General features: G+C 51.0%; 1 protein-coding gene across 1 annotated transcript; it reads left to right on the forward strand.

Annotated features, from left to right (window-relative positions):
• Window positions 1–5601: 5601 nt before the first annotated feature.
• On the forward strand, window positions 5602–12209 carry LOC112395560 (serpin B6). The gene is made up of 6 exons (XM_024738836.1): window positions 5602–5766; window positions 7692–7841; window positions 8572–8689; window positions 9840–9982; window positions 11323–11478; window positions 11681–12209. The coding sequence occupies exons 1-6, from the start codon at window positions 5602–5604 to the stop codon at window positions 12083–12085; spliced, it is 1137 nt and encodes a 378-aa protein (XP_024594604.1). The 3' UTR covers window positions 12086–12209.
• Window positions 12210–23871: the final 11662 nt, after the last annotated feature.

Below are 23871 nucleotides of genomic sequence, written 5' to 3' on the forward strand. Positions count from 1 at the left end.
GAGAGAAGCCCGGGTGGCCGCCCGGGCGGCCCGGCTGCCCAGCGGTCTTCCGCCCACCGGGTGGCCGGCGCTCAGGCGCTTTCGGGGGCCTCAGGCCTGCGAAGATAATCGTGAGGACCATTCCGGGTCCTGGCACGTGTGTTGTTTGTTAAACTCGCTGCAGGCACGGTGTTGCAAGGTTCGGCATCTTCAGGGCTAAGAGGACCGCCGGGGAGAGGTTTTAGTCATACCTGGGGTTGCGCGTGCTGGGTGAGGTCGGCTCCTCAGTTGCTTTCTTCCCGTTCCCACCCTCCCCATAAAGCTCAGTTTTGAGGGAGAGAGTATGGAAAATTAGTCCTCACATGCCGCCAGGAATACGCGGGTGCTGGGGGAAGCTGGGTCAGTGTTGGCACGGCCCCTCCCGGCCCAGCTGGTGTACCTTATGGCCGAGTGGGGAGGGGGAGTGTGAAAAGTAGCCTCTGGACTGAGGTCCTGTGGCTGCGTTGCCGAGGCTCAGAGATGTGCCCCGGCATCAGCAGGAAGGGCTGTGGTTCTCAGGGTTCTCGGTGTGTCCGGCTCTTCCCCACCGCTCGTGAGTGCCTGCATCCCCGGCTTTAGGCCACCCCAGAGAAGGGTCACAGTTTTAGTCGTACTTGGTCATGTAAGCTGAGTATTTAAAAGCAATATATGAGGCCAGTTCCAATCCACGGCATTTTGTTACGGTTGAGCTTATCGTGGGTAACTCCAACCAGCAACCATAGAGTGAAATTAGAGTGAATGGAATCACCATTCTTTTCTGTTTATACAAAGAGTGGCCTACATCACACCAAGTGTTTGTCGTTAGACCCCAGGGAAGGCCACACACCTTACACTGCCAAGCTTGCTGGACCTGAGATCAGGCCTGGACATCAGCAGAAAGAAAGGAACGTGTAGTTCTACCACCATTTAATGAATACCCGCTTGTGCCGGGCATTAGTTTATCTAATCCTCACAGTAAACCTGTAAAGTAGAAGGAATCATCCCGTTTACGTATTAGACAACACACACACACACAGACACACACACACAGACACACACACACACACACACACACACACACACACACACACACACACACACACACACACACACACACACACACACACACACAGCCCCAGAGACCAGGTGGGGACAAAGCAGGAGCCCAGGTCTCCATTAAACCAATCTTTAATAGTAAATCCTCTCGGAAATTAAGACATCCTAATCCAAGAAGACAAGAAGCACAATTAAATAGTGACACCTTAAAAAATTATTGACTTGATCAGTTGAATTAAACCAATTATGTACATTAACTGCCGAAGGTTACTGATGGTGCCACAGGGAAAAAATGGTGCCAAAGGTAAATTGGTTAGACTTGTTTTATACACACACACACACACACACGGCATTGTTCATTAATGAAACCTTAATGCTGGTTTTTATGTTCATGATTAAATATATTTTAAAAGGCACATTGTTATTGAAGCTGTAAATAATTTTGAAATATGATGAATTTAGCAAGTGTGTGTGTGCATGTGTGTACATGAAGGACACTCTTGGCTGTCTTATCTACGGAAGCTAAAATGTAGGGGCTTGGAAAGCTGTTGATAGGTGTTGTGTTTGCTGTGTGATCCTGTGAAATGTGTATCATTGTTCCTGGTATGTGCATTGAATGGAGAAGAGCTATCCCTCAATATAAAAACCCCACTAGATTGTCTATAATTTTCTTTGATATCTGCAGTGTCTTCGTGGTAAACTGTTTGAATTTGGTCCTATTTTTCTTTCTTTTTTAGGATTAAGACCTTTTAATCTTTTTATGATTAATTATTAAGGATTTATATATTATTGCAAAGTGATAATGAGAATCAGTTTATGATTATGTGGCAGGTTATTATCAAACAGACAAGAAGGATCTTAATAAATGGGACTCGGAATTTGGACATTTATTTCACAATTAACAGAGGAACCGGGTAATGGGCGAAGAAATGGCTTTTAATGTTTTTCCCTTGCTCACAATAATAGTTTGTGGATTTGTGGTTAGCATCTTCCTTTCATAAAACCCTGCTAAAACGACAATGCAGGAGCCTTGTGAAGCATGAAAAACACAAGGACAGAGAAGGGAGAGAGGAGACAGAGAGTGGACAAGAGAGGTCACAGGTTTTGGAGGAGGGAAGTGACCAGGGAAGGGGCTGAGTGCCGAGGAGGGGAAACAGACCAGAAGGGGCGGACAGGCTCAACGTTGGGGCCCGAGCGCCAGCAAAGGCAGGGGTGGAGTGCAGGGCTGCAAATGGGGCCTGGGTAGAAAGCGTGTCCACAGACTGATGTGACCCCCACAGGCCATCTACTCTGCAGCGGACAGCCACCCTCCCTGCCTTACCCAGAGCCCAGTAGGAGATCAGGTCTCACCCCTGCAGGATCTGATGCGCAAACTCAGGGACCCCCAGGCATTGGACTGAGAGGAGGGGATTATGGATCCTGTAGAAACCCCCCAACCCCTACCCTGCCTGCAGCCAGACCAGGGGGCTCCTCCATTTGCTGGTTGCTCAGTAAAAAAAAGCTACTGACCCCTTCATCGCACACATCCTGCCATGTGAGCAGTTTCCAACCTCGTTTTGTGTTTCCCTCTTAAATATGACTGACATCCCAGGATCGTCAAGCATTTGTGGAAAGCCTGTGTATGAAAGAGACCCAAATAATATAAACACCAGCACAATAGCAGAAGACCCCAGGAGAAGAGAGACGATACAGGGAACAGAAGACAACACCACAGACTGTGATTGACGTTCTCCAGGGAACGGGGTAGGGGGGAGGCAGTAAAGGAACAGCAGAGAACAAGGAGTCTTTAGGAATTAAAGATACGATGGCTGAGACTGGAAAAAATCAGTAGAAAGATTGCAAGAGAAAATCATGAGTATCTTCCAGAAAATGGAACAAAACGTCATTGTGATGGAAAATGCAAGAGAGGGGGGTAGATGAGAGCAGAGCTGTCTACTGCACGCAGAGAGCAGAGAGCAGCCGTGCGATCCCAAGTGCCCGACACATATCACCTGTGCCTGCCACTCGTGCAGGTATGAGGCCCAGAAAAAGAGAACAGTCGGTCTGCAGGGAACTGACAAGTGCCTTAAAAGTTCCCAGAGAGGGACTTCCCTGGCGGTCCAGTGGTTAAGACTCTGTGCTTCCAATGCAGGGGGTCCAGGTTCGATCCCTGGTTGGGGAGCTAAGATCCCACATACCTCACGGTGTGGCCAAAAAATGGGGGAAAAAAAAGTTCAGTTCCCAGAGAGGAAGGGAAATTTTCTTGATTTGCTAGATTGAAAGGGCCCACCAAGTGCACGGCAAAATGAGTGAACGGGGCCCATCGATGGAGGCTGCCAAACCGTCAGTCATATGGGATGGTAGAATAAAGACATTTTTAGACATGCGAGAAGTCAAAATGTGTGTATTCTGTCTTAGAAAGCTATTGGACGATTCGCTTCATCAAAGAAGGGAGTAAACCGTGAAGCAGGAAGACATTGGGCCCAAAGGAGTGTCTGGGGGCTCAGCAGTGCTCAGGCTGAAGAGCAGTGAGTCCACAGTGGAACCATGGGGATGGCGTGGCTGGCAGACACTGGGATCCACACATCGGTACAACCGGATAGGAGGCTGGGACCATTGCAGCCGGGTGGGCGTCTCTGAGTTCAGCTGTGTTTGAGGAAAGTCGGGGGCGGGGTGATGGAGGAAAAGTTGACGTGCTGTCTCCCCTTCGCAGCGCGGTGTGTGAGGGGCTTGGAAGGAAGCATCTGCCCAGCTTGGCCGCAGCAGCACCAAGACATGCGCTCCTTGAGGAGTCAAGGGTTCGGTTTTGTGCTTCACAACTTTTCCATGAAGCCAAGAGAGGGCCTGAAACTTGGTGTCTTTGGACTGGGAAAAAGATTCAAAATGGATGTAAGACCTTGTTGTTGCTGTAAAGGGAGGGTGTTGGAGATCAACATCCCAAAATAAAGTAGATTAAAGAGAAGCCCACTAGCCCCCACTTGTGACGATTTGAGCACCAAGAAGAAAACAGACATCGACTAATTGAAATACCTTGTTTGTAAAAGATCATGAGTCTGTTAATAAGCTCAGATGAGGCAAACAAGGTGAGCTTTAAAAAGGTGCAAGAGAGCTTCAGGCCTGTTTCAGTATTTTGGGGTGGCCTGCCCCAACCCCATCAGAACACAGATTCTCTGGTATATCCCCTTCCTCATGGAGGGAGCAGAAATCAAGTAACTGACCCAGGGTGCCAGAGCTGGGACTGTGAACCTGGTCTCCGTGCCTTTTCCTCTGAGTCTCCTGCTTTGTTTTTCACAGTTCAGTGTTTAAGACCAGAGCTGCTCTCTGTTGAAGAACTATTGATCTTTCACCTCCAGTTCCCTTCACACAATACACGGAAGTACACTGATTTCTCCGCGGCCCCAGTAGATGCCGTGGGCTGGCCAGGCCAGTGCTTTCCTGGGGGCGGGGGGTGGCGGCGGCGATGAGGGCAGGTGTGCTTTTCGAGATCAGTGACAGAAAAGTCAGAGCCTGAAACAAATTTGCTGGACGTTACCAGAGACAGGGTGCTTTATTAATGGCGTCTCTTAGGTTGGCATTTCCATTTGAATCAACACTCCTTCAACATCTGAGGGAGAAATGCGTGCAGATGGAAAAATAGAGTCTTCGATGGGTGGGGAGGGGGCTCGTGGGACATCTCCTTGGCCAGGTGACCTTGCAGCAGACCTAACACACACAGGGCCTTACAACCCTGTCCTTCCTCAGTTCATGGAGGGCCATGGGGCTGCAGCGTCTCCTGGTAGACTGGCCGTCTTGGTGGCCCTGTCCCCAGGCCAGAGGATGACCTGTGCGGTGTGTGTGTGTTGGGGGGGGGAGGGCCTGAGTCGTGACGTCTGACTGCATCAGGGATGCTGGAGGCTGTGCTTCTTGCGTTGAGTCCCCAAGTGCCCTCGTCCAGAGCCGGGCAAGGAGGGCCTGGGCCTGGGGTGCAGCAAGGGCCTGGGGACAGGGCCTTTGATTTGGGCTTTGGCACAAGCTGAGGCCTCATAGAAGGAGAACTGGACGTCAGAGGTGTTTGTTTCTAAGGCTTTCGTGCCTCTTTGTATGTGATTTGATCTGTCTTTTACCTTAAGGCTTCAGGTTATCCTAAATGGGGGCCTTGCTCCCGCATTACAGAAACATTCAACCATCTTTTCTTGTGTAACTGTGTCGTTGGATTTATCATTTTGAATGACTTTTAAATTATGAAATAATGCATATAGGCCCTTAAGCACACCAGACAATACAGAAAGGAAAGCAAAGGCGAATAGCTCCTTCCCCGATTCCGCCCCCAGCAAGTACCCAGGATGTGGGCCCTCCCGCTCCCTCGCTGTGTTATCAGCGTCACTGTTCAGCTGTGTTCACCAAATGTTAGAAACCCGCAAAATAATGTGGAGGGCCCCCACAAAAGAAATCGAGTTTTGTGCCTGTACCTGTTTGCTCGCTGAACCAAAGTGTCAGTGGGAACTTTTAACAGCAGAGTGAGACACGGCCGACGTGTAGCCTAAATTCACGTGACGCTGATTTTAAATCCATCGTTTCAGACTGGCCGCCATGGATGCTCTGTCGGAAGCAAACGGCACCTTTGCCTTGACCCTTTTGAAACATCTGGGTGAAGACAACTCGCAAAATGTGTTTATCTCACCCATAAGCATCTCCTCTGCCCTGGCCATGGTCCTCATGGGGGCACAGGGAAACACCGCGGCCCAGATGTCCGAGGTACGTACCTGAAACCAGTTCCTGGCGATGGTAAATGCTGTTACTTTCTCAGTTGAGTTGGTCCTCCGTGTTTCAAATCCCAAAGGCCTTGCTCTTGATACATAACTCCCTCTGTGCTGCCCCGTCCCCTGGGCCTCCCACACCATGTCTCTTTGGCAGGTGGCCGGGCCTTCCTGACAGCTCAGTACCTGACTTCCAGGAGGACACACTTGAATGAGCAAGTGCTCATCCAGCCTCTGCTCTGATGCGCTGGCCAAGGCCCGGCTGGCGAGGCCAGTCCTGCAGTGAAGCCCAGACCAGCCCGAGGCAGGCTGCGCGGGGCAGGAAGGTCCAGCTCCTGGGGCCACCGATGGCAGCCATAGTGTGTCCTCTGGCCCCGCCAAGCATTCACAGCCCGCCCAAGGCCCAGGGTCTCATCCCTTCTTGGGGCCGGGCTTGGGCTCCAAGTCCAGGAGGAACAGGGCCGTGGAGGCTCCTGGGTGCAGAGCTCTGTGAACTAAAGGCCGCCCCACTCCTGGCACACGCTGGAGAGACAGGGAGGGATCACCCTGTACCGTGGGGAGGTGTCAGCGCGCTCAGGCTGACGAGGCCCAGACTGAGTGGCCCAAGCAGGAGCAGTTTCCTTCCTCACAGCTCTGGAAGCTGGGTGTCTGGGATCCAGGCTGCTTCTGAACCGTGTGAGTCTCTAATAGCAGCTTAAATTCTGCTTCCCTGAGCAGGGGCACGGGCACAAGCTCGTGAGGCAGGGCTCCGTTGGGCTGGGGGACAATGTCCTGAAGCCCTTTGTCTGGCTGAGAGGCTCTCAGGGCCCTGCCTCAATCTCCAAGGTTTAACCAAGTGTCCTGATCCTGCCCCTGAGGCCTGTGCTTTGCGTTTGACCTTTGCCCTGAGGCCATCACTTACTTTCCGAATCATTTACCGGCTGGAGAGGCTGGGAGGGAGAAACATTCTCTCTTTCCACCCAGCAAGTCCTGGGTTGCAAATATTTCCTTTCAATTCTGCTTGACAATGAAATAGCTCCCTCTTCAGCTCATCTTTCTCTTCCCTCACGCTTTCCCAGGCGGCCACCGATGCCGCATTCTTCCCGGGCATCTCCTTACGATTCCCCCGGGGAGAGGGCCAGCCTTCCCGCCGCTGCAGGTGACAGGGGTTTCCGCACTGTCCTTCCAGCCTCGGCCAGCTGCTGGGTCCAAAGCCAGCGCCCACGTTCTAGCTTTGTGTTACAGGAGAACCATGCCTGGACGGCTGCCTGGACCTTCTATGGCTGCAAAAGAAACAGCCCCGCAGCTGAAGGGCTGGGAATGACGATGGTAGCTTTTCGGCCTCTGGCCTGGCCCCATGGTGCCCGCTGGGCTCACTCGTGATCTAGGAAGGACCTTGGTGCTGGCTGTTGGCTGGGGCCTCTGTCCTCCCACAAGGAGCTCTCCCCGAGCAGTGGCAGCTCCCCAGGGCTGTCCGTGACGCCCCCAACAGGTAGCAGGGACTTTCCTAGACCATGAGGGCTGGGGGACGAGACAGCGAATGTGGAGCTGCCGGGCCGTTTTCGGCCCAGGCCTGGAACGGTCACCTCTGCTGTGTTCTGCTGGTCAGAGCACGTCCCAGGGCCAGCCCAGACCCGAGGACGCGGCGTGTGTGTGTGGAGACGGGAGGCCTGGCGGGCAGCCTTGTCTGCAGACAGACCACAGGAGTGGGCGCACAGACCTGAGCTTGCAAAGGGGCATTTCTGCTCCTGCCGTCACTGCTCGGACTCCCTGCGGGAGGGAGGCCGGGTGGCTTCCAGGAAGCATTGTGTCTTTAACTGGGTGAATCTCGTTTTAAGCTGCAGTGAGGATCAGTGTGGTCCTTAGGCTGACTTTAGTGTCGTATCCATTTCCTGTAGTCAGGGCACACGGAAGTTGTGTATTTTTATCTGTTTTTGATTTCAGGCACTTTCTCTAAGCAGAGGCAGCGGCAGAGGTGGAGACATCCACCAGGATTTCCAGAACCTCCTCACCGAAGTTAACAGGACCGGCACACAGTACTTGCTCAGAACCGCCAACAGGCTCTTTGGAGAGAAGACTTACGATTTCCTCCCAGTAAGTCATACTCGCTGCTTTTACTAAGAAGGTAGAGACCAAGGCGGCGGGGAGGTGGCTGGGGGGACCTTGTGGTGCAGCAGAGGGCCTGTGGGCTGAGACGCACACGGGTGCGGTGACGCAGGACCCCACGCACGGCCGTCCGCGATGGCAGCCACTGGACACACAGCTACTTATGTCCCAGTGTCGTTAACTCAATGCAGGTGAAGTGAAGTATTCAGTCCCCCAGTGGCACCAGCTGCGGTTCAAGTGCCCATAGCCGCAGGTGGCACCCTTCTGAACGGTGTGGATTTAGCACCTCACCACGAGCGCTGAGGAAGTGGTGGCGTTGGGTGCAGGTTTCCCATGTTACTGTGGGGCAACGGGCCCTGGTTCACGGCCGGCGGTTCCGAAACACCAAGGGAGCAGTGGCCCTCATGGTGGTAGGAGCCCACTGGGCACGGCCGTGGCCCTGCAGTTGCCCCATCTCAGTGCCAGCGTCCTGACCTCGCTGGTGCGGCGTCCGTGGCATTTACTTGACATCCAGACCATGACTTTTCTTAGTTTGTATTTATTATTAAATGTAGCTGAAGACTGAGAAAGGATTTAAGGTTAATTCCTCGCATTCATTTGTACATTCCATATGTAAACCATAAAATTATCAACGCTCTGATTTGGTGTGGTGAGGAAGTAAGCTCTTGGCGTTGATTGTTTTTGTAGCCACGCGATTATGTTGCTCTGTGTCTCCTAGTCTTTCAAAGATGCCTGCCGCAAATTCTACCAAGCGGAGATGGAAGAGCTGGATTTTATCAGTGCTGCGGAGGAATCCAGGAAACACATAAACACCTGGGTGGCCCAAAGGACAGAAGGTGAAGATACGTTGTTATTTCCGCTTTCCTGCTATTTTCTAATTAATTTTATTGGAGTATAGTTGATTTACAGCGTGGTGGTAGTTTCAGGTGTACAGCAAAGCGAATCAGTTATACCTATACATACATCCACTCTTTTTTAGATTCTTTTCCCATATAGGTCATTACAGAGTATTCAGTCGAGTTCCCTGTGCTGTACAGGAGATGTTTTCATAGTATTTTAATTAATCTTATTGTCAGTTCCTTCACAAGAACATCAAATGTAAACAGGAATGATTTTTTTTCTCTGAATAACTGTAAACTTTAAAAATCTACTTTTGAAATACAATCAGTGTATAATTATTTTCTCTAGCTTTTTCCCTCTCCTCATTAATGTTTGGTGCACCTCTTCCAGAACAATCTTTTTTTTTTTTTTTTTTTGTGGTACGCGGGCCTCTCACTGCTGTGGCCTCCCCCGTTGCGGAGCACAGGCTCCGGACGCGCAGGCTCAGCGGCCACGGCTCACGGGCCCAGCCGCTCCGCGGCACGTGGGATCTTCCCGGACCGGGGCACGAACCCGTGTCCCCTGCATCGGCAGACGGACTCTCAACCACTGCGCCACCAGGGAAGCCCCAGAACAATCTTCACTTTAATTTTGTTGTTGTCGTTGTTAATGTTAATATAATCTTTATTTTCACAAACTGTAAAGAAAAACTTGGTTGCAGGTCTCAAGCTGCCTGCCTGTCCATCACCGCTTATGCTCTGCGGGTGACTGAGCGTCATTGCAGGACACTTGGTTAAGTCCTCAGCCACCTGCGGCTCTTAATTTAAATGTTCTCCACACACGCTACAGCCTCTCACCTTCAGGACAATCCCCCGAAGCGTAGGCATCCAACATTCCTTTCTCTCCCGCTGTGAATTGTCCTGCACATATTACTTTGTTCATTTTTATGTTTTATTCAACCGGTGGTGTTTTTCTGACCAGAGCTTTAAAAGTTTTTGTCGCTGCCTTTGTTTTAGGGGCCAGTCTCCCTGTACATGGTTGTTTGGGGGACGGCGAGCCCCTTGGTCTGTGCACTTGACCCCTCAAGAAGACGGCCCAGTGAATGTCGTCCCGATGCCTCCGTCAGGAAGCCCTTTAGCTAACTGGTTCTTTAATTCTTCTTTTCAGGAAAAATTATAGACCTGCTGTCTCCAGGTTCAGTGGACTCCGTGACTTCTCTGGTTCTCGTGAACGCCATCTACTTCAAAGGAAACTGGGAGAATCAGTTTAACAAGCAGCACACCAAGGAAAGGCCGTTCAAAGTCAGCAAGGTGAATACGGGTATTTCGCAATAACAGAGGAGGTTCTTGGAAACAGTCCCTGTGTTCACACTGGTTTATAGAACGTGCGAGAAGGCTGACCTCAAGTAACTGGTGCTTCGTGTGGCCTTAGGCAGCCCAGCATCCGGTCTCCCAGCAAACCTGGGGCCTTCTTCTCGCCCTGCCCCCCCCCCCCCCACTGTGTCATCAAACATGGTCCATGCTGCCGCTGGGCATTCTATCTGTATCGCACATCCCACGGTGTAGCTCTCAGGCTGAGGGTCCTTCCTGGCTTCCCAGAACTTTTGAGATCAAGTTCAAACTCCAGACTATGGCACATGAAGCTCTTTGTGGCCCTGGATCCTACCCATGTCTCTGTCTTCGTTCTGTCAGTACCTGTATATCCCCCTTTCCTCTCCAGCGGCGTCTGGAAGCCTCCCTAGCAGTGCCCCCAGCCCGGTTTCTGTACCCCTCCTCTGAGCTCTCACAGAGAGCTGTGGCACCGATCTCCCGGGACTCCTCTAGGCCCTGTGCAAATGCAGGACCAGGGAGGTCACTTGGGAGTTGTCACGATGACCGGGGCTGGGCTGACAGCAGTGGGGGTGGGAAGCACAAGCTTTGTGTCTTAAAGGTGGAGCCAGGGCTTCCCTGGTGGCGCAGTGGTTGAGAGTCCGCCTGCCAGTTCAGGGGGCACAGGTTCATGCCCCGGTCTGGGAAGATCCCACATGCCGCGGAGCGGCTGGGCCCGTGGGCCGTGGCCGCTGAGCCTGCACGCCCGGAGCCTGTGCTCCGCGGCGGGAGGGGCTGCAGCGGTGAGAGGCCCGCGTACCGCAAAAAAAAAAAAAAAATGGAGCCAGCGTGGTTTTTAATGAGTCAGATGTGAGGTGTGAAGGACGGGGGTCAAGGACACTCCAGGGGTTTTGACCCTGGGATGAATGGTGTTGCCATCAGCCAAGATGGGGAAAATTATAGATGGAGCAGCCGTGGAGGGGAACACGAGGAACCAGCATGAGAGGTGACACTGGAGGTTTCTGTTATGTCCAGATGCACGTGTTGAGTAGGCAGTAAAATGTATGCCTCTGGAGTACGGGGGGAGGTCCCGGCCGGGAATATAAATGTGGGAATTCTGTTTAAAGTCACGGGACTGAGATCACCGGCAGAAGAGCAGCACGAGGCCTGAGCCCTGGGTGCCCCGGGGTTTGGAGGCGGAAGCAGTGAAGGTGAGCTGGCAAAAGGGAGGGGACTGGTGTGGTGTCTGGAAGCCAACAACGTGTCCTGGGGCCCAGAGTGGCCGGCTCTGCTGACTCGTCCAGTGTCTTGTTTCAACGTCTTGTTTATCCATTCCTTTACAGAATGTGGAGAAGCCTGTGCAAATGATGTTTAAGAAATCCACCTTTAAGATGACCTACATCGCGGAGATATCCACGAAGATTCTCGTGCTTCCCTACGTCGGCAGCGAGCTTAATATGATCATCGTTCTTCCCGATGAGAACACCGATCTGAAAACGGTGACTGAGCGGTAACCGCGTCGCGGGGGGAGGGGTCCCGTCTGAATCCCCGCCCGGCAGGCCCCCCGCCTCCCCGCAGCCGGCACAGCGGCTCCCCTGGCCGCCCCCTCGAACCCACGGTGCAGTGCGTGCGCGCCACGGCAGACGGTCCCACTGGGCAGCGTTGCTCTGGACCCGAAGCCCTTCTACTCACCTCTTCTAGGTGGAAAAGGAACTCACTTATGAGAAATTCGTCGAGTGGACGAGGCCGGACCTGCTGGACGAGGAGGAGGTGGAGGTGTCCCTGCCCAGGTTTAAGCTGCGGGAGAGCTACGACCTGGAGGGCGTGCTCCGCGCCCTGGGCGTCACCGACGCCTTCGAGAGCGCCAGGGCCGACTTCTCTGCGATGTCGGCCCGGAGCAACCTGTGCCTGTCCCGGGTCGTGCACAAGGCCTTTGTGGAGGTCGACGAGCAGGGCACGGAGGCGGCCGCCGCCACCGCCGCAGTGATGATGCTGCGCTGCGCCAGGATCACCCCCAGGTTCTGTGCCGACCACCCTTTCCTCTTCTTTATCCAGCACAGCAAGACCCGCGGGCTTCTGTTCTGCGGCCGGCTCAGCTGCCCGTGAGGAGGCGGCGGCCGCGGGCAGCCCCGCTGGGTCCTGCCGGCCCGCTTCCCCCGGTACTCCGTGACGCACCTGCGACCCAAAGTGGCCTTGGCGACGGTCCAGAAATAAAGGGGCTGATCGAGAACCCCTGTGTCTGTGTGTTCGCATGTCCCATGCCCCCTAGGACCTGCATTGCCATTCGGGGGTAGGGCGGTCATGCCCGGCAAGTGCCCCTGCTCTGAGGGGCGCCCCTCGCCCTCCGCGTCCTGGCCCTCAGGGAGAGCAGGTGCTTCCTCCCTCCTCTGCTCAGGGGCCCCTGTTTGCGAGAGAACAGAGGGAAGCAGAGGCTACGGCAGCCACGGGGAGCAGGCTGCAGAGACCCTCAGCGGGGTTCTGTTCCAAAACGTGTTGTGAGCCCTCCAGAAACCAGCATAGAGGTGGGGAGAGCCAGTGACCCAGACCCGTGAGAAGTCAGTCCCATTTCCTGCTGTGTCTGCACTTCGAGGGCTCTGCGGTCACAGACCTCTTCAGATGCACAGCCACCCACTTTCCCTGAAAATGCTTAATTGCCGCTAGGGGCCGGAGACAGCAGACAAGTCCTGTTCACAGTAGCGGAAGAGTTTAATAAGACCGCTTTATGGATACATGCCAGGTGACTTTCTATCCTGCTGCAAGTACTGAAGATAAAGAGGGGGCTAAGGTTTCTGCGGCCACTTGTGTTACCTGCTGGAGACGCGATCCCGGCTCTCAGCTGACGCTGTGGTTCAGGTGGAGAGCTGTGCCGTGTTCCAGGCCAGCCACCAGGCCCCCTCCGCTGCCCTGACTGCCGTCATCAGGAGCTGGGCTCCCGCTAACATAACGATGTGATGCATATTTCATTCTGCCTCCGGTCTGCTTTCCCTGTTGAGCCCAAGCCAGCGACTTAGCCGTGGGGAGAGACAGACTGAGGAGACATTGCCATTATGAGTGGGGGGTGTGTGAAGGGGAAGGGCCGTGTCGTCAGCGCCATCTCCCTGCCCCGCACAGTTCTGTTTGTACCTGCGGCGTGTAGCGCAGTGGTCTGACCATCCAGGTTTCGAGGCATCTGTCCTTCTTTTCCCTGGATGAGAACCCTCGGGCCCATCCGCAGAGAGTTGTGAAAACGAGCACAGTGGTCCCGTCCGTCACAGACCTATAATACAGGTAGACCTCTGCCAGGTGGAGTCCTAACACACGTGGAATAAACCATGTGCTGCTGTTCGAAGGGGCTCTTGGGTCCCACTGAGTTGTTCCACTTTGTCTGTCGGTCAAATGGCCTTTGAAAAGTTATCCCCCAGCGTATGATTTTAGTAAAAGACACAGCCACCTGAATAATGCTCCCACGTCTTTTATGAAATTCCACCAGAAGACAGTTCCATTACGTTGTGCAATGTTTCTTGTAAGGACCTAGAAAATAAAATCCTCCCGGGATTTAAGTCTGGGAAAGAGTTGGTCTCACTCCTTCACAAATGTTTACTGAGCACCTGCTTAGCATTGACGATTTTACTTAATCCTCAGCAAGGAGTAAGCCCGGGGGGATCTGAGTTCCAGGGGGCGGTCAAGTAACTTGAACAAATTCTTGCAGCTGGCAAAGAGGTAGAGCCAAGGTCTCAGGCCAGTACTGACAGCTCCAAATCTGGCCTTCTTTCAGAGGGGCCACAGGACCACGGTCACAGAGGGGTCCAGGCAGGGGATTCGTGGAGGCCCAGGGCCTGTAGGCAGTGGCTGGACGCCAGAGCCTGGGTGGAAGGGGATGGAGGAGGGGGGCTTGTGCACAAGATGACCCTAATCTCACACTGACTAGGGGGCAGCACGGGGCCAGGGCCCCAGGACTTGCCTAGGGCATCCCTGCCAGGTGGAGACGGGGAACAGGGAGGGGTTGGGGAGTCCCGGGAAGGGCGGTCACAGGAGCTGGGGTTTGGGTGCACCTGCAGAGGGCTCTGGGGTCTGTGCCCAGCTGGACTCCCTCACTGGGGTTTCTAAAGGCCTGTCCACAGTGATAGGACTGAGCATCGGGCTGTTGGGACCATCGCGAGCACTGATCCAAAATCCTCTTGGGTCCCGGGTGAGTAGAAAAGCTGCAAAAAAATTAAACAACTTTTTGAGGAAACTTCACACTGTTTTCCATGGTGGCTACACCAATTTACATTCCCACCAACAGGGCAGGAGGGTTCCCTTTTCTCCACACCCTCTCCAGCATTCATTCCTTATAGACTTTTCGATGATGGCCATTGAGAGATGTACTTTTAAACCCCATCCACCCACTTTGCTGCACCCCTTCCCCACTTCTGGTAACCGCCAATCTGTGTATCCAGGAGCTTGGTGTTCTTTCTTTGTTTTTGTTATTTTAGATTCCACACGTAAGTGAGATCACACAGTATTTGTCTTTCTCTGTCTAATTTACTTCACTTAGCATAATGCTCTCAAAGTCTGTCTTGTTACAAATAATGGGATTTCCTTCTTTTTACGGCTAAGTGATATTCTATTGTATATGTACCACATTTTCTTTATCCATTCATCCATCTTGTTTCCATGTCTTGGCTATTATAAAAAATGCTGCAGTGAAGATAGGGATGCAGATATCTTTTTGAGGCAGTAATTTCCTTTCCTTCAGATAAATACCCAGAAGTGGGATTGCTGGGTCATATGGTAGTTCTATTTTTAATTTTTTTGAGGAACCTCCATACTGTTTTCTATAGTGGCTGCACCAACTTACATTCCCACCAACAGTGCACAATGATTCCCCTTTCCCTATATCCTTGCCAATACTTGTTATTTCTTGTCTTTTTGATAATAGCCATTCTAAAGGTGTGAGGTGCTATCTCACTGTGGTTTTGATTTGCATTCCCTGATGATCCGTGATGCTGAGCACCTTTCCAGGTACCTATTGACCATCTGTGTGTCTTCTTTGGAAAAATGTCTATTGAGATCCTCTGCCCAGTTTTTAATCAGACTGTTTGTATTATTATTTTTTTTGCAATTGAGTTGTGTAAGTTCTTCATACATTTTGAATATTAACCCCTTATGAAATATGTGATTTTCAAATATTTTTTTTCCATTCCATAGGTTGTCTTCATTTTTCTCGTGGTTTCTTTTGCTGTATGGAAACTTTTTAGTTTGATGTAGTCCCACTTGTTTATTTTTGGCTTTTGTTGCCTTTGCTTTTGGTGTCAGTTCCAAAAAATCATTGCCAAGACCAATGTCAAGGAGCTTACGACCTATGTTTTCTTCTAGGACTTTTACAATTTCAGGTCTTAGGTTCAAACCTTTAATCCATTTTAAGTTAATTTCTGGGTATGGTGTAAGGTAGTGGTCCAGTTTCCCCAACACCATTTATTAAAGAGACTATCCTTTCCCTATTGTGTATTCTTGGCTCCTTTGTTGTAAGGGAACCATATATCTGTGGGTTTATTCCTGGGCTCTCTATTCTGTCCATTGATCTATGTGTCTGCTTTTATGCCAATGTTATACAGTTTTGATTACCACAGCTTTGTAATATAGCTTGAAATCAGAAAGTGTGATGACTCCGGCTCTGTTCTTCCTCAGGATTTGTTTGGCTATTCAGTGTCTTTTGTGGTTCCATACAAATTTAGGATTGTTTGTTCTTTTTCTGGGAAAAAGTGCCATTGGGATTTTGAGAGGGATTGCATTGAATCTCTAGATTGCTGTGGGTAGTGTGGACATTTTAACCATATTAATTCTTCCAATCCATGAGCGTGGAATGTGTTTTCATTTATGTGTCTTCTTCAGTTTCTTTCATCAGTTATAGTTTTCAGTGGACAGGTCTTTCACCTCTTTGGTGACATTTATTCCTAGGTATTTTATTCTTTTTGATGCAATTGTAAATGGGACTGTTTTCTTACTTTCTCTTTCTGATAATCTGTTATTAGTGTTTAGTTCCATTCAGGGACCTTGCTGAGGACTGTAGCTTGGGAGACCGCCTCTCAGAAGCTTCGAGGGAATTTTTCTGAAGAGGGAGGGGGAGAGATGTTTTCTAAACAATTTTTGGCTACAGGGAATGCATGCAGCAAGCACACATCTTGGTGAAAGTCATGAAGAACAGATATTTCGAGCTAATGATTTTAGTGCTTTTCTCTGTGTGGGAAGATGCAGGAATCTGGGGTCATTACAATTCTTCCTGAGGTATGTGTCTATCTAGGGGGCCAGTTTTCCAAAGCACAGAGTGCCCACCCCGTTTTCCCCCTGAGCCCCTCTCAGGGTGCACGGTGGTGGGTCGGCCAGGGTTGCAGTGTCTGACGATTTAACCCTTGTAGACTTGGTGGTGAGCAAGCTCCCTGTTCTTTATTTGCACCCTTCTCCCTGCAGCCCGCGGTCCCTAGGCTCCAGCACTGGTCTGCAGACAGGCTCCCAGCTGCTCTTCCTAAAACTCCAAAGCGCTCACCTCCAACTTGGTTTAAACTCTGCCTGGCCTTCCAGGTGGCAGATCAAAGGGCCGCGTTGGTGTCAGCACATCTCTTGCAGGAAACCATGCAGACTCCCTTCTGGCCACCCCAGGCCAGAAGATGCAGAGTCCGGGCTCCCTGGCAGCTTGTACTCACCTACCTGGCCTCACCTGGGGTCTGAGCTCCAGGTCAGGACCTATGGCATCTAGTTTTCATTTTCTTCCCCTTAAACATATAAGGAGAGTTCTACGTGTGCTCTTTGTTCAAACTTCCCCATAAGTTTGTATTCTACATCTATGAGTCTGTTTCTCTTTTGTAACTAAGTTTGTGTCCTTTTTTAGATTCCACATGTAAGTGTGTCAACTGAAAAAATACGCACAACCTAAAAGTTGAGAGTTATGTTTTATTGGGCGGAAATGTTTAGGACTTAAGCCCGGGAGGCAGCATCTCAAGTAACCCTGGGAGAACTGCAAGGCAAGGAGAGACCAGACGTGGGCAACCGCGAGGGACTGACAGCAGTTAAAACGTGAAGCTGAGATGGACGGGATCCTGCAGCTCAGCCCCTTACCTGTTGGACAGGACAATCTCACATGTACGCGCACATATGCACACACACGGGCACACACACACGGGCACATGCACGCACACACCGGCCCAGGTCTGTGCCTGCCTCATCCAGGTGGCAAGGCGCTCACGCTCAGGTAGGTCAATGCACATTCTGTTTGTGTCTCTGTCATCTCTATTTTGCTGAATCCTCTCCCTCTTTGGGTCTCTTTAGTTGCTGTCACACAGCTGGTGGGCCCAGTGCTTCCAGTCTGACTCTGCCTCTCTGGCCCCAGCCCTTTATTTCCTGAAGTATCTTCCAGTGTAAGGTGAGGTGGGAGTTCCCAGGGCCCTCAGGCCAGCCTTCCAGTTGCTGCAACACCCTCTCCTCAGCCCCGTACAGGCTCCGCTCACCCCGAGCAGCCAGGGGCTCCAGAGAGGCTTAGTGACCCGAGGGCACCGAGGAACTGACCGATTACTGGCGGGCACAGCTGTGCAAACAGTGCCGCCATTGTGCTCTCTTGGTTGACATTTACACACACTTTTGTAAAACTTAAAACAATTTGCGCTGGTTTGGGCTGCTGTTATATATTTAGAGAGTGGCCTTTACACTTTATTTTTCTAATGTGAGACACTCCCTCTCAAACTATTCTAGGAGGAAGCTTAAAATAAAACATTGAACAGCGGAGATGCTCTGGTTGAAACAGTTGTGCTCCAGCCCCCAGTCGTACCCGTCCAGCTCTGCTCTCCTCCCATGCTGCCCCCAGAGATGCAGAAGGCCCTCCCCAGGCTTAAAGGAGCAGTTCCAAAACTGCAGTGCCAAGCGCCTTGCTGTCCACTGGGAAACTAGAAGAAAGATCAGATGACGATCCATCTGCTTATGAAAATGAATCTATAACAGTACGGCAGTTCCTCAAAAAATTAAACACAGAAGTACCATGTGAGCCACAATTCCACTTCTGGGTATGTTCCCAGAAGAATTAAAAGCAGGGTCTTAAAGAGATATCTGGGGCTTCCCTGGTGACGCAGTGGTTGAGAATCCACCTGCCGATGCAGGGGACATGGGTTTCTGCCCTGGTCCGGGAAGATCCCACATGCCGCGGAGCGGCTGGGCCCGTGAGCCATGGCCGCTGGGCCTGCGCGTCCGGAGCCTGTGCTCCGTAACGGGAGAGGCCACGGTGGCGAGGGGCCCGCGTACCGCAAAAAAAAAAAAAAAAGTAAAAGATATCTGTGCACCCGTGTTCATAGCAGCATTAGTTGCAACAGCCAAGAGGTGGAAGCAATCCATGTGTCCTTCAGACGATGAATGGGTAAACAAAATGTAGTCTACACATACAATGGAAACTCATTCAGCCTTAAGAAAAGGAAGGTAAATCTGACACCGGCTGTAACGTGGATGAACCTTGAGGACTTGATGCTCAGTGAACTAAGCGGGTCACAAAGGACAAACACTGTGTGATTCCACCTATGTTAGTATGTAGAGTAGTCAAATCCAGAGACAGAAAGTCAAGGCTGGTTTCCAGGGGCTGGGGGAAGGGAAATGGGGAGTAAGTTGTTGTTTTTTTTAATAAATTTATTTATTTATTTTTGGCTGCATTGGGTCTTTGCTGCTGCGCGCAGGCTTTCTCTAGTTGCGGCGAGCGGGGGCTACTCTTCGTTGCGGTGCGCGGGCTTCTCATTGCGGTGGCTTCTCTTGTTGCAGAGCACGGGCTCTAGGCGCGTGGGCTTCAGTAGATGTGGCACGTGGGCTCAGTAGCTGTGGCATGTGGGCTTAGCTGCTCTGCGGCATGTGGGATCTTCCCGGACCGGGGCACGAACCCGTGTCCCCTGCATCGGCAGGCGGACTTTCAACCACTGCGCCGCCAGGGAAGTCCCGGGAGTTAGTTTTCAATGGGGACAGATTTTAAGTTTTGCAGGATGGAAAGATTTCTGGAGAGGTTGGAGGTGATGGTTGCATACACTGTGAATGTACTTAATGCTACAGTGTCTCAAACTGTATACTTTAAATGGTTAAGGTGATAAATTTTGTTATGTGTATTTTACCACAATCTAAAAAAATAAAAAATAAATGAATCTGTGTATGATGACCCTTATCTCTGGGTGAAGTTTCCAGTAACTTTGTTTTGCTTATCTCCTAAATTCCCAAGCTGGAACATATATTTCTTACCTGGCTTTAAAACTATGAGCTAAAAATATGTCTCTGCATATAAAAAAGGATAAAATAATAGAGAAAAATAGCTTGTAGGTTTATGGGATTATGGATGATTTGTCTCTTCATTTCCCAAAATGCCCTCAAAAGCAAGGTGACTCACGGAAACAAGAGGGCATTGATGAAATTCAATATTTTATCGAGTTGTAGCCCAGTCAAAAAACCACCTTACTCTTATTAAGTGAGGTTAATGGAAATAAACATTAGTAATTTGCTAAGCTTATAATACCCAAGAGTAAGCTGTAATAACTTTTGAGTTAGTAACAAAGCTTCTTTCGGGGCACCTTCTCCCCTTTTCCTATTCTCCAGGGTACATACAGATGGGTCCTGTTGCTTCTTACCTGGGCGCATGCATCAGAGCTGCCAGGAGAGTGCTGGCGGCCGGACCCCAATCAGCACCTCTAGAGAAAGCGCCCTCCCCAGGGTTGCAGATTCGAGCTTGGCTTTTGTCATCCCTGCCAGGCGCCCCCGGAGGCCACCCAGCCCAGTTTCAGCAACTCGAGTAAAAAACGTATGTCTCTACGGGGTCCCCCAGATTCAAAGTAAAGTTTATCTTTTCCTTGTAGCCCCATTTTACGTTGGACTGGCTCAAACCTACCTTCCAGGTTTGGTGAAATCTGCCCAGCTGATGACATGGGGATCAAAATGTAGTTTTTATTTGCAGAGAGCGATATTCTTTATTTGTAGAACACTGTTGATGATGATAACCCAGACACCAAAGTGAAGGCGAGCCAGCCACTCGTGGGTTTTATGTCATGGTTTGGGCTCTGGAATCACACGGCAGGTTCATTACTGACATCTCCCCGTAGCTAAAGCAGGGTCACCCCTGCACCGCCCCCAGTGTGTGCTTATAGGGGTCCAAGAGATGAGCATGTACGGCGCCGGCACAGAGGAGTGCTGTAAAGGGAAGGGGGTCTCCAGTCCACAGGTGTCCTGTTGCCCAGGGTCACCAGTCATGAGCCCAGGCAGCTAGGACTGGCTGCTTATGAATGAACAGGTATATTAGTTTCCTGTAACAAATTACTGCAAACTTCCTGGCTGAAAACCACCAAAGTGTATTATCTTACAATCCTGGAGCTCAGAGAGTCAGAACAGCCTCCTTCTGGGGGCTCCAGGGGACGAGAACCCGTTTCCTTGCCTTTTCTGGCTTTTAGAGGCTGCTTGATTTACTCACGTCACTCTGACCTTTCCTTCTGTCCTCACGTCTCCTTCTCTGCTTCTCTCTCATGAGGACTCCGTGACTGTATCAAGCCCCCCAGACAGTGCAGAACCATCTCCCGCTCTCCAGATCCTTGACCACATCCGCAAAGCCCCTCTTGCCACGTAAGGTGACCCAGTCACAGGTTTGGGGGGTCAGGATGTGGACATCTTTGAGGGGCCCTTATTCTGCTGGCCACGCCCCGCGTCCACTGGCAGGGGTACTGACGGCCAGGCGACCACAGCAAAGCACGGCTCCGGACCTTTCCTGCTGGTCCTCAGGATCGCTGACGTGCCTGTGTGGCAGGCGAGCGGTGCTTTTGCCATCAGTTTCTGAAGAATGCTGGGTAGAGAGGACAACTCAGGAAACCTGTTTTCCCTGCGCCTGAGTCTCTCCTCCACCCTGGCCTTGGTCTTCCTGGGAACAAAAGGAGACAAGTCTGCCCAGATGGCCCAGAGGTGTGTACCCATCACACAGGAAGAACCAGGTATGTTTTTTCCTGTGATTCCATAGGGCTGATCTTTTCACACCTTCACACCAGCTCATGAAAGCCAGTGGGGCCTGCAGGTGGCAGGAGGGGCACCGTGGTGATGAAGAAAGGGCAGCCTTGGGTGGAAAACTGAGCTGCGGAGGACGGCATTTCCCAGTGTCACGGGAGAAATCAAGTCACAAGTTACTTTCCCCGGACCAGAACCTCAATGTATTATATAGCAAAATTGCGTCTCTGATAAGGAAGGTAAGAGTACAATTGTTTCACAAAAAGGCCAAGGATTTCAACCTTGTTTTATGTTCAACTTTGGCTAGACGTGTACTTAAATGCAGCTGTCCAAGTGAACTTTTTGAAAAATGGGTCGTTTTTTGTGTGTGATTGTGCAGTGGCGAAAGAAGGACACAACGCAAGCGGGACCTTACGTCTCCTGGAATTATTTAGGGGGAATATACCTCATTGCTCTGAAAGGTTATGTGACCTTATGTACAAAGGAAGTCGTGGATCCTACTTTAGGGAAGTGGTCCTTAGCGTCTTTCTGTTTCAGCCTTCTTTGACGATCTGGTGAAAGTGTCCTGGAACATTGTACAACGTTAATATAATTAATATATGATCAATATGATATATATAATTAATATGGAATATAATTAATAATAATATGAGGGGTGTATGCACTCTCCCCGCAAGTGCATCCATGGCTCCCAGTCGGGCTTCCTTCCGGCTTGCTGGAGCACGTAGTCTCTGGGCTGGCGTGGGATACAGGAACAGCCTAAATTCTCGTTCTGACTTGACACCCACTCAGTCGGGTCTGGAGAACTTCTGTAAAATTGCTGGTGAAACATTTTCATTTTTATTCATGCTCTCTCCTGTATTCCCTGGGCCGTGGTAGATTCAATCCCAAAGACTTGTTTTTTTTCTCTCTCTCTCTGTCTCCTGCTATCAAGCTCTCCTGGCCTGAATAAGTCTGCTTACCCTGGGTCTCAGCTGGGGGCCACTGTGCCCCCTTGAAGGCGTCTGGTGGGCGGATGCGAACCGGCCTGGTCTCGCAGAGACAGCGGTGAGTGGCGGCGTGAAGCGAGACCTTGATTCCCTGCCCAGGAATTGAACCTGGGGAGCCTGGATGGAAACCAGGAATCCCAGCCACCAGACCCCCTGGCTCTTGCCCCCAGCGAAAAAGGCATTTCTCATGGAGGCAAAAACTGCAAAAACAGGTACAGAGTTTATTATTAAAGACATAGCACAACAACAGGTGGGAGAGCACACAGAGAAACAGTTTGTTTAGTTAAGACAGAAGCAGGGCAGAGATGCACATGGGGAGAGGAAGGGTGTGGGCGTCCCCCCTAGTGACGAGGACCCCAGTAAAGAGGCGGTGAAGTCATTCATATAGGGCGGTTCTTCCGGGTCTCTGTTCACCTTTGGCCAATTACCTGGTTTCTTTTTCCACACCTGCCCTGCCCTAGGACCCTCCCCAGCACTTTTTTCCAAGATGGGATTTCAGCCCAGAGGCCTATGGGACGGCCTTAGCATCACCTATTCTGCGGTGGTGCCCCCTCCTTTTTGACCCCCAAGGAGCCTTTCTGTGCATGTGCAGTGTCTCCCCTGCCCCAAGGATGGGAATTATGTGACCTGTTGATCTATTACTCAAACAAGGGTTAGCCCCTCTCTGCTCCTGCCACGACTGCTATCTTCATGCGTCCACAGGAGACAGAGCCTGGCTACCCTGTTTCTGTTGTTACTTCCATTTTGGAGAGCCAACAGGAGGCTGATTGTAAATGTCTAAGCTGGAGCCCATCTATCTCCTGTCTCAGGAAATGCAAACAGATGGCTAGTTGTGTCTGGCCTGAAGCCCACTTTTTCCTGCCCCATGAAATGTAAACGGGAGGCCAGTGGTACATGCCTAGCTTGGGGCCCATCTGTCTCCTTCCTCTGTCCTACAGTGCACAGGGCAGCCCCTTCAAGGAAGGGTCATCTGACCCCAAATATCAATAGTGCTGCTGTTGAGAAAGGCTGAGCTGGACAATTAAATCAACCCCCTTTCCACGTAGGAACCCACCAAATCTTCAGTACGGAGATCTGTTTGGAGGTTGCTCTTTGGGGGATTAGTGGGCGATGCTCAAAGCCGGTGGTGGTATTTTCTGTTAACAAAGGTGGAGACGGTCACCAAGGTCCCCATCGTTTCTCAATGAAGTTAACAAGCGCAACACGCAGTGTTTTCTTAGAACTGCTGACTGGCTCTGTGAAGCAAGTACGCGGAGGTGCTGTCAGGAAGTAGTGTTCACACGTTCCTGAAAAGGGAAACAAAAGAAGAGAAGAGAATGAAGCAATACTCTACTGCCTTAAACGTGTACTTAGAGATACACATCTGCAACTACAATTTTGAATTTTAATATTGTTTCTCAACTATGTCTTCTCTTTTTTTTTTTATTGTTTCTGTCTCCCTGGTATCAATCCCAATATGTCCATCCTCCTGCACCCAAACCTGCATCTCCCCCTTGACTCCCTGTCACCCACCGTGCTGTAGAAGGACCACCCTGGATCCCCCCCCGAATCTTACCTCAGTTGTTGGGCAGGTTCCCCGCCAAGATGTCTTAAATGTGCCCCCTTCTGAGCTGCACTGCTACTGCCTGGATTCAGAGTCTCACTGTATCTTCTCCACTACCATTTTAACTGCTTCTTAACTGGTCTCTCCAAGCCCAGTCTGGTCCTCTCCTGTGTCTCATAAATCCACACTCTGACAGAATAGTCTTTCTAAATAAAAATCTCTTCATGAAACTGAAGCTTTAAATCTGCATAGCTTCTGTGAAATTCCTTAGTCCAGAGAAACCCCTCCATAAGGCAATACTTGAAGTCACAACATTTTGGCCGTGGAATACATGGGGTGGTGCTGCTGTGAGATTAGCGAGCCGACGGGGGGCTCCCGGCCCTCTGACTGGTCAGCACTGCCAAGCA

This window comes from Neophocaena asiaeorientalis, unplaced genomic scaffold, assembly GCF_003031525.2.
Source record: "Neophocaena asiaeorientalis asiaeorientalis breed wild unplaced genomic scaffold, Neophocaena_asiaeorientalis_V1.1 scaffold307, whole genome shotgun sequence".
Taxonomy (NCBI): domain Eukaryota; kingdom Metazoa; phylum Chordata; class Mammalia; order Artiodactyla; family Phocoenidae; genus Neophocaena; species Neophocaena asiaeorientalis.

Bases quoted from the DNA above. Each gene is read 5' to 3' on its own strand.
- LOC112395560 (XM_024738836.1), top strand. From the start codon at position 5,602: ATGGATGCTCTGTCGGAAGCAAACGGCACCTTTGCCTTGACCCTTTTG. The intron at 7,842-8,571 runs GTAAGTCATACT...TGTGTCTCCTAG, and splicing joins AGACTTACGATTTCCTCCCA to TCTTTCAAAGATGCCTGCCG. The intron at 11,479-11,680 runs GTGACTGAGCGG...CACCTCTTCTAG, and splicing joins AGAACACCGATCTGAAAACG to GTGGAAAAGGAACTCACTTA.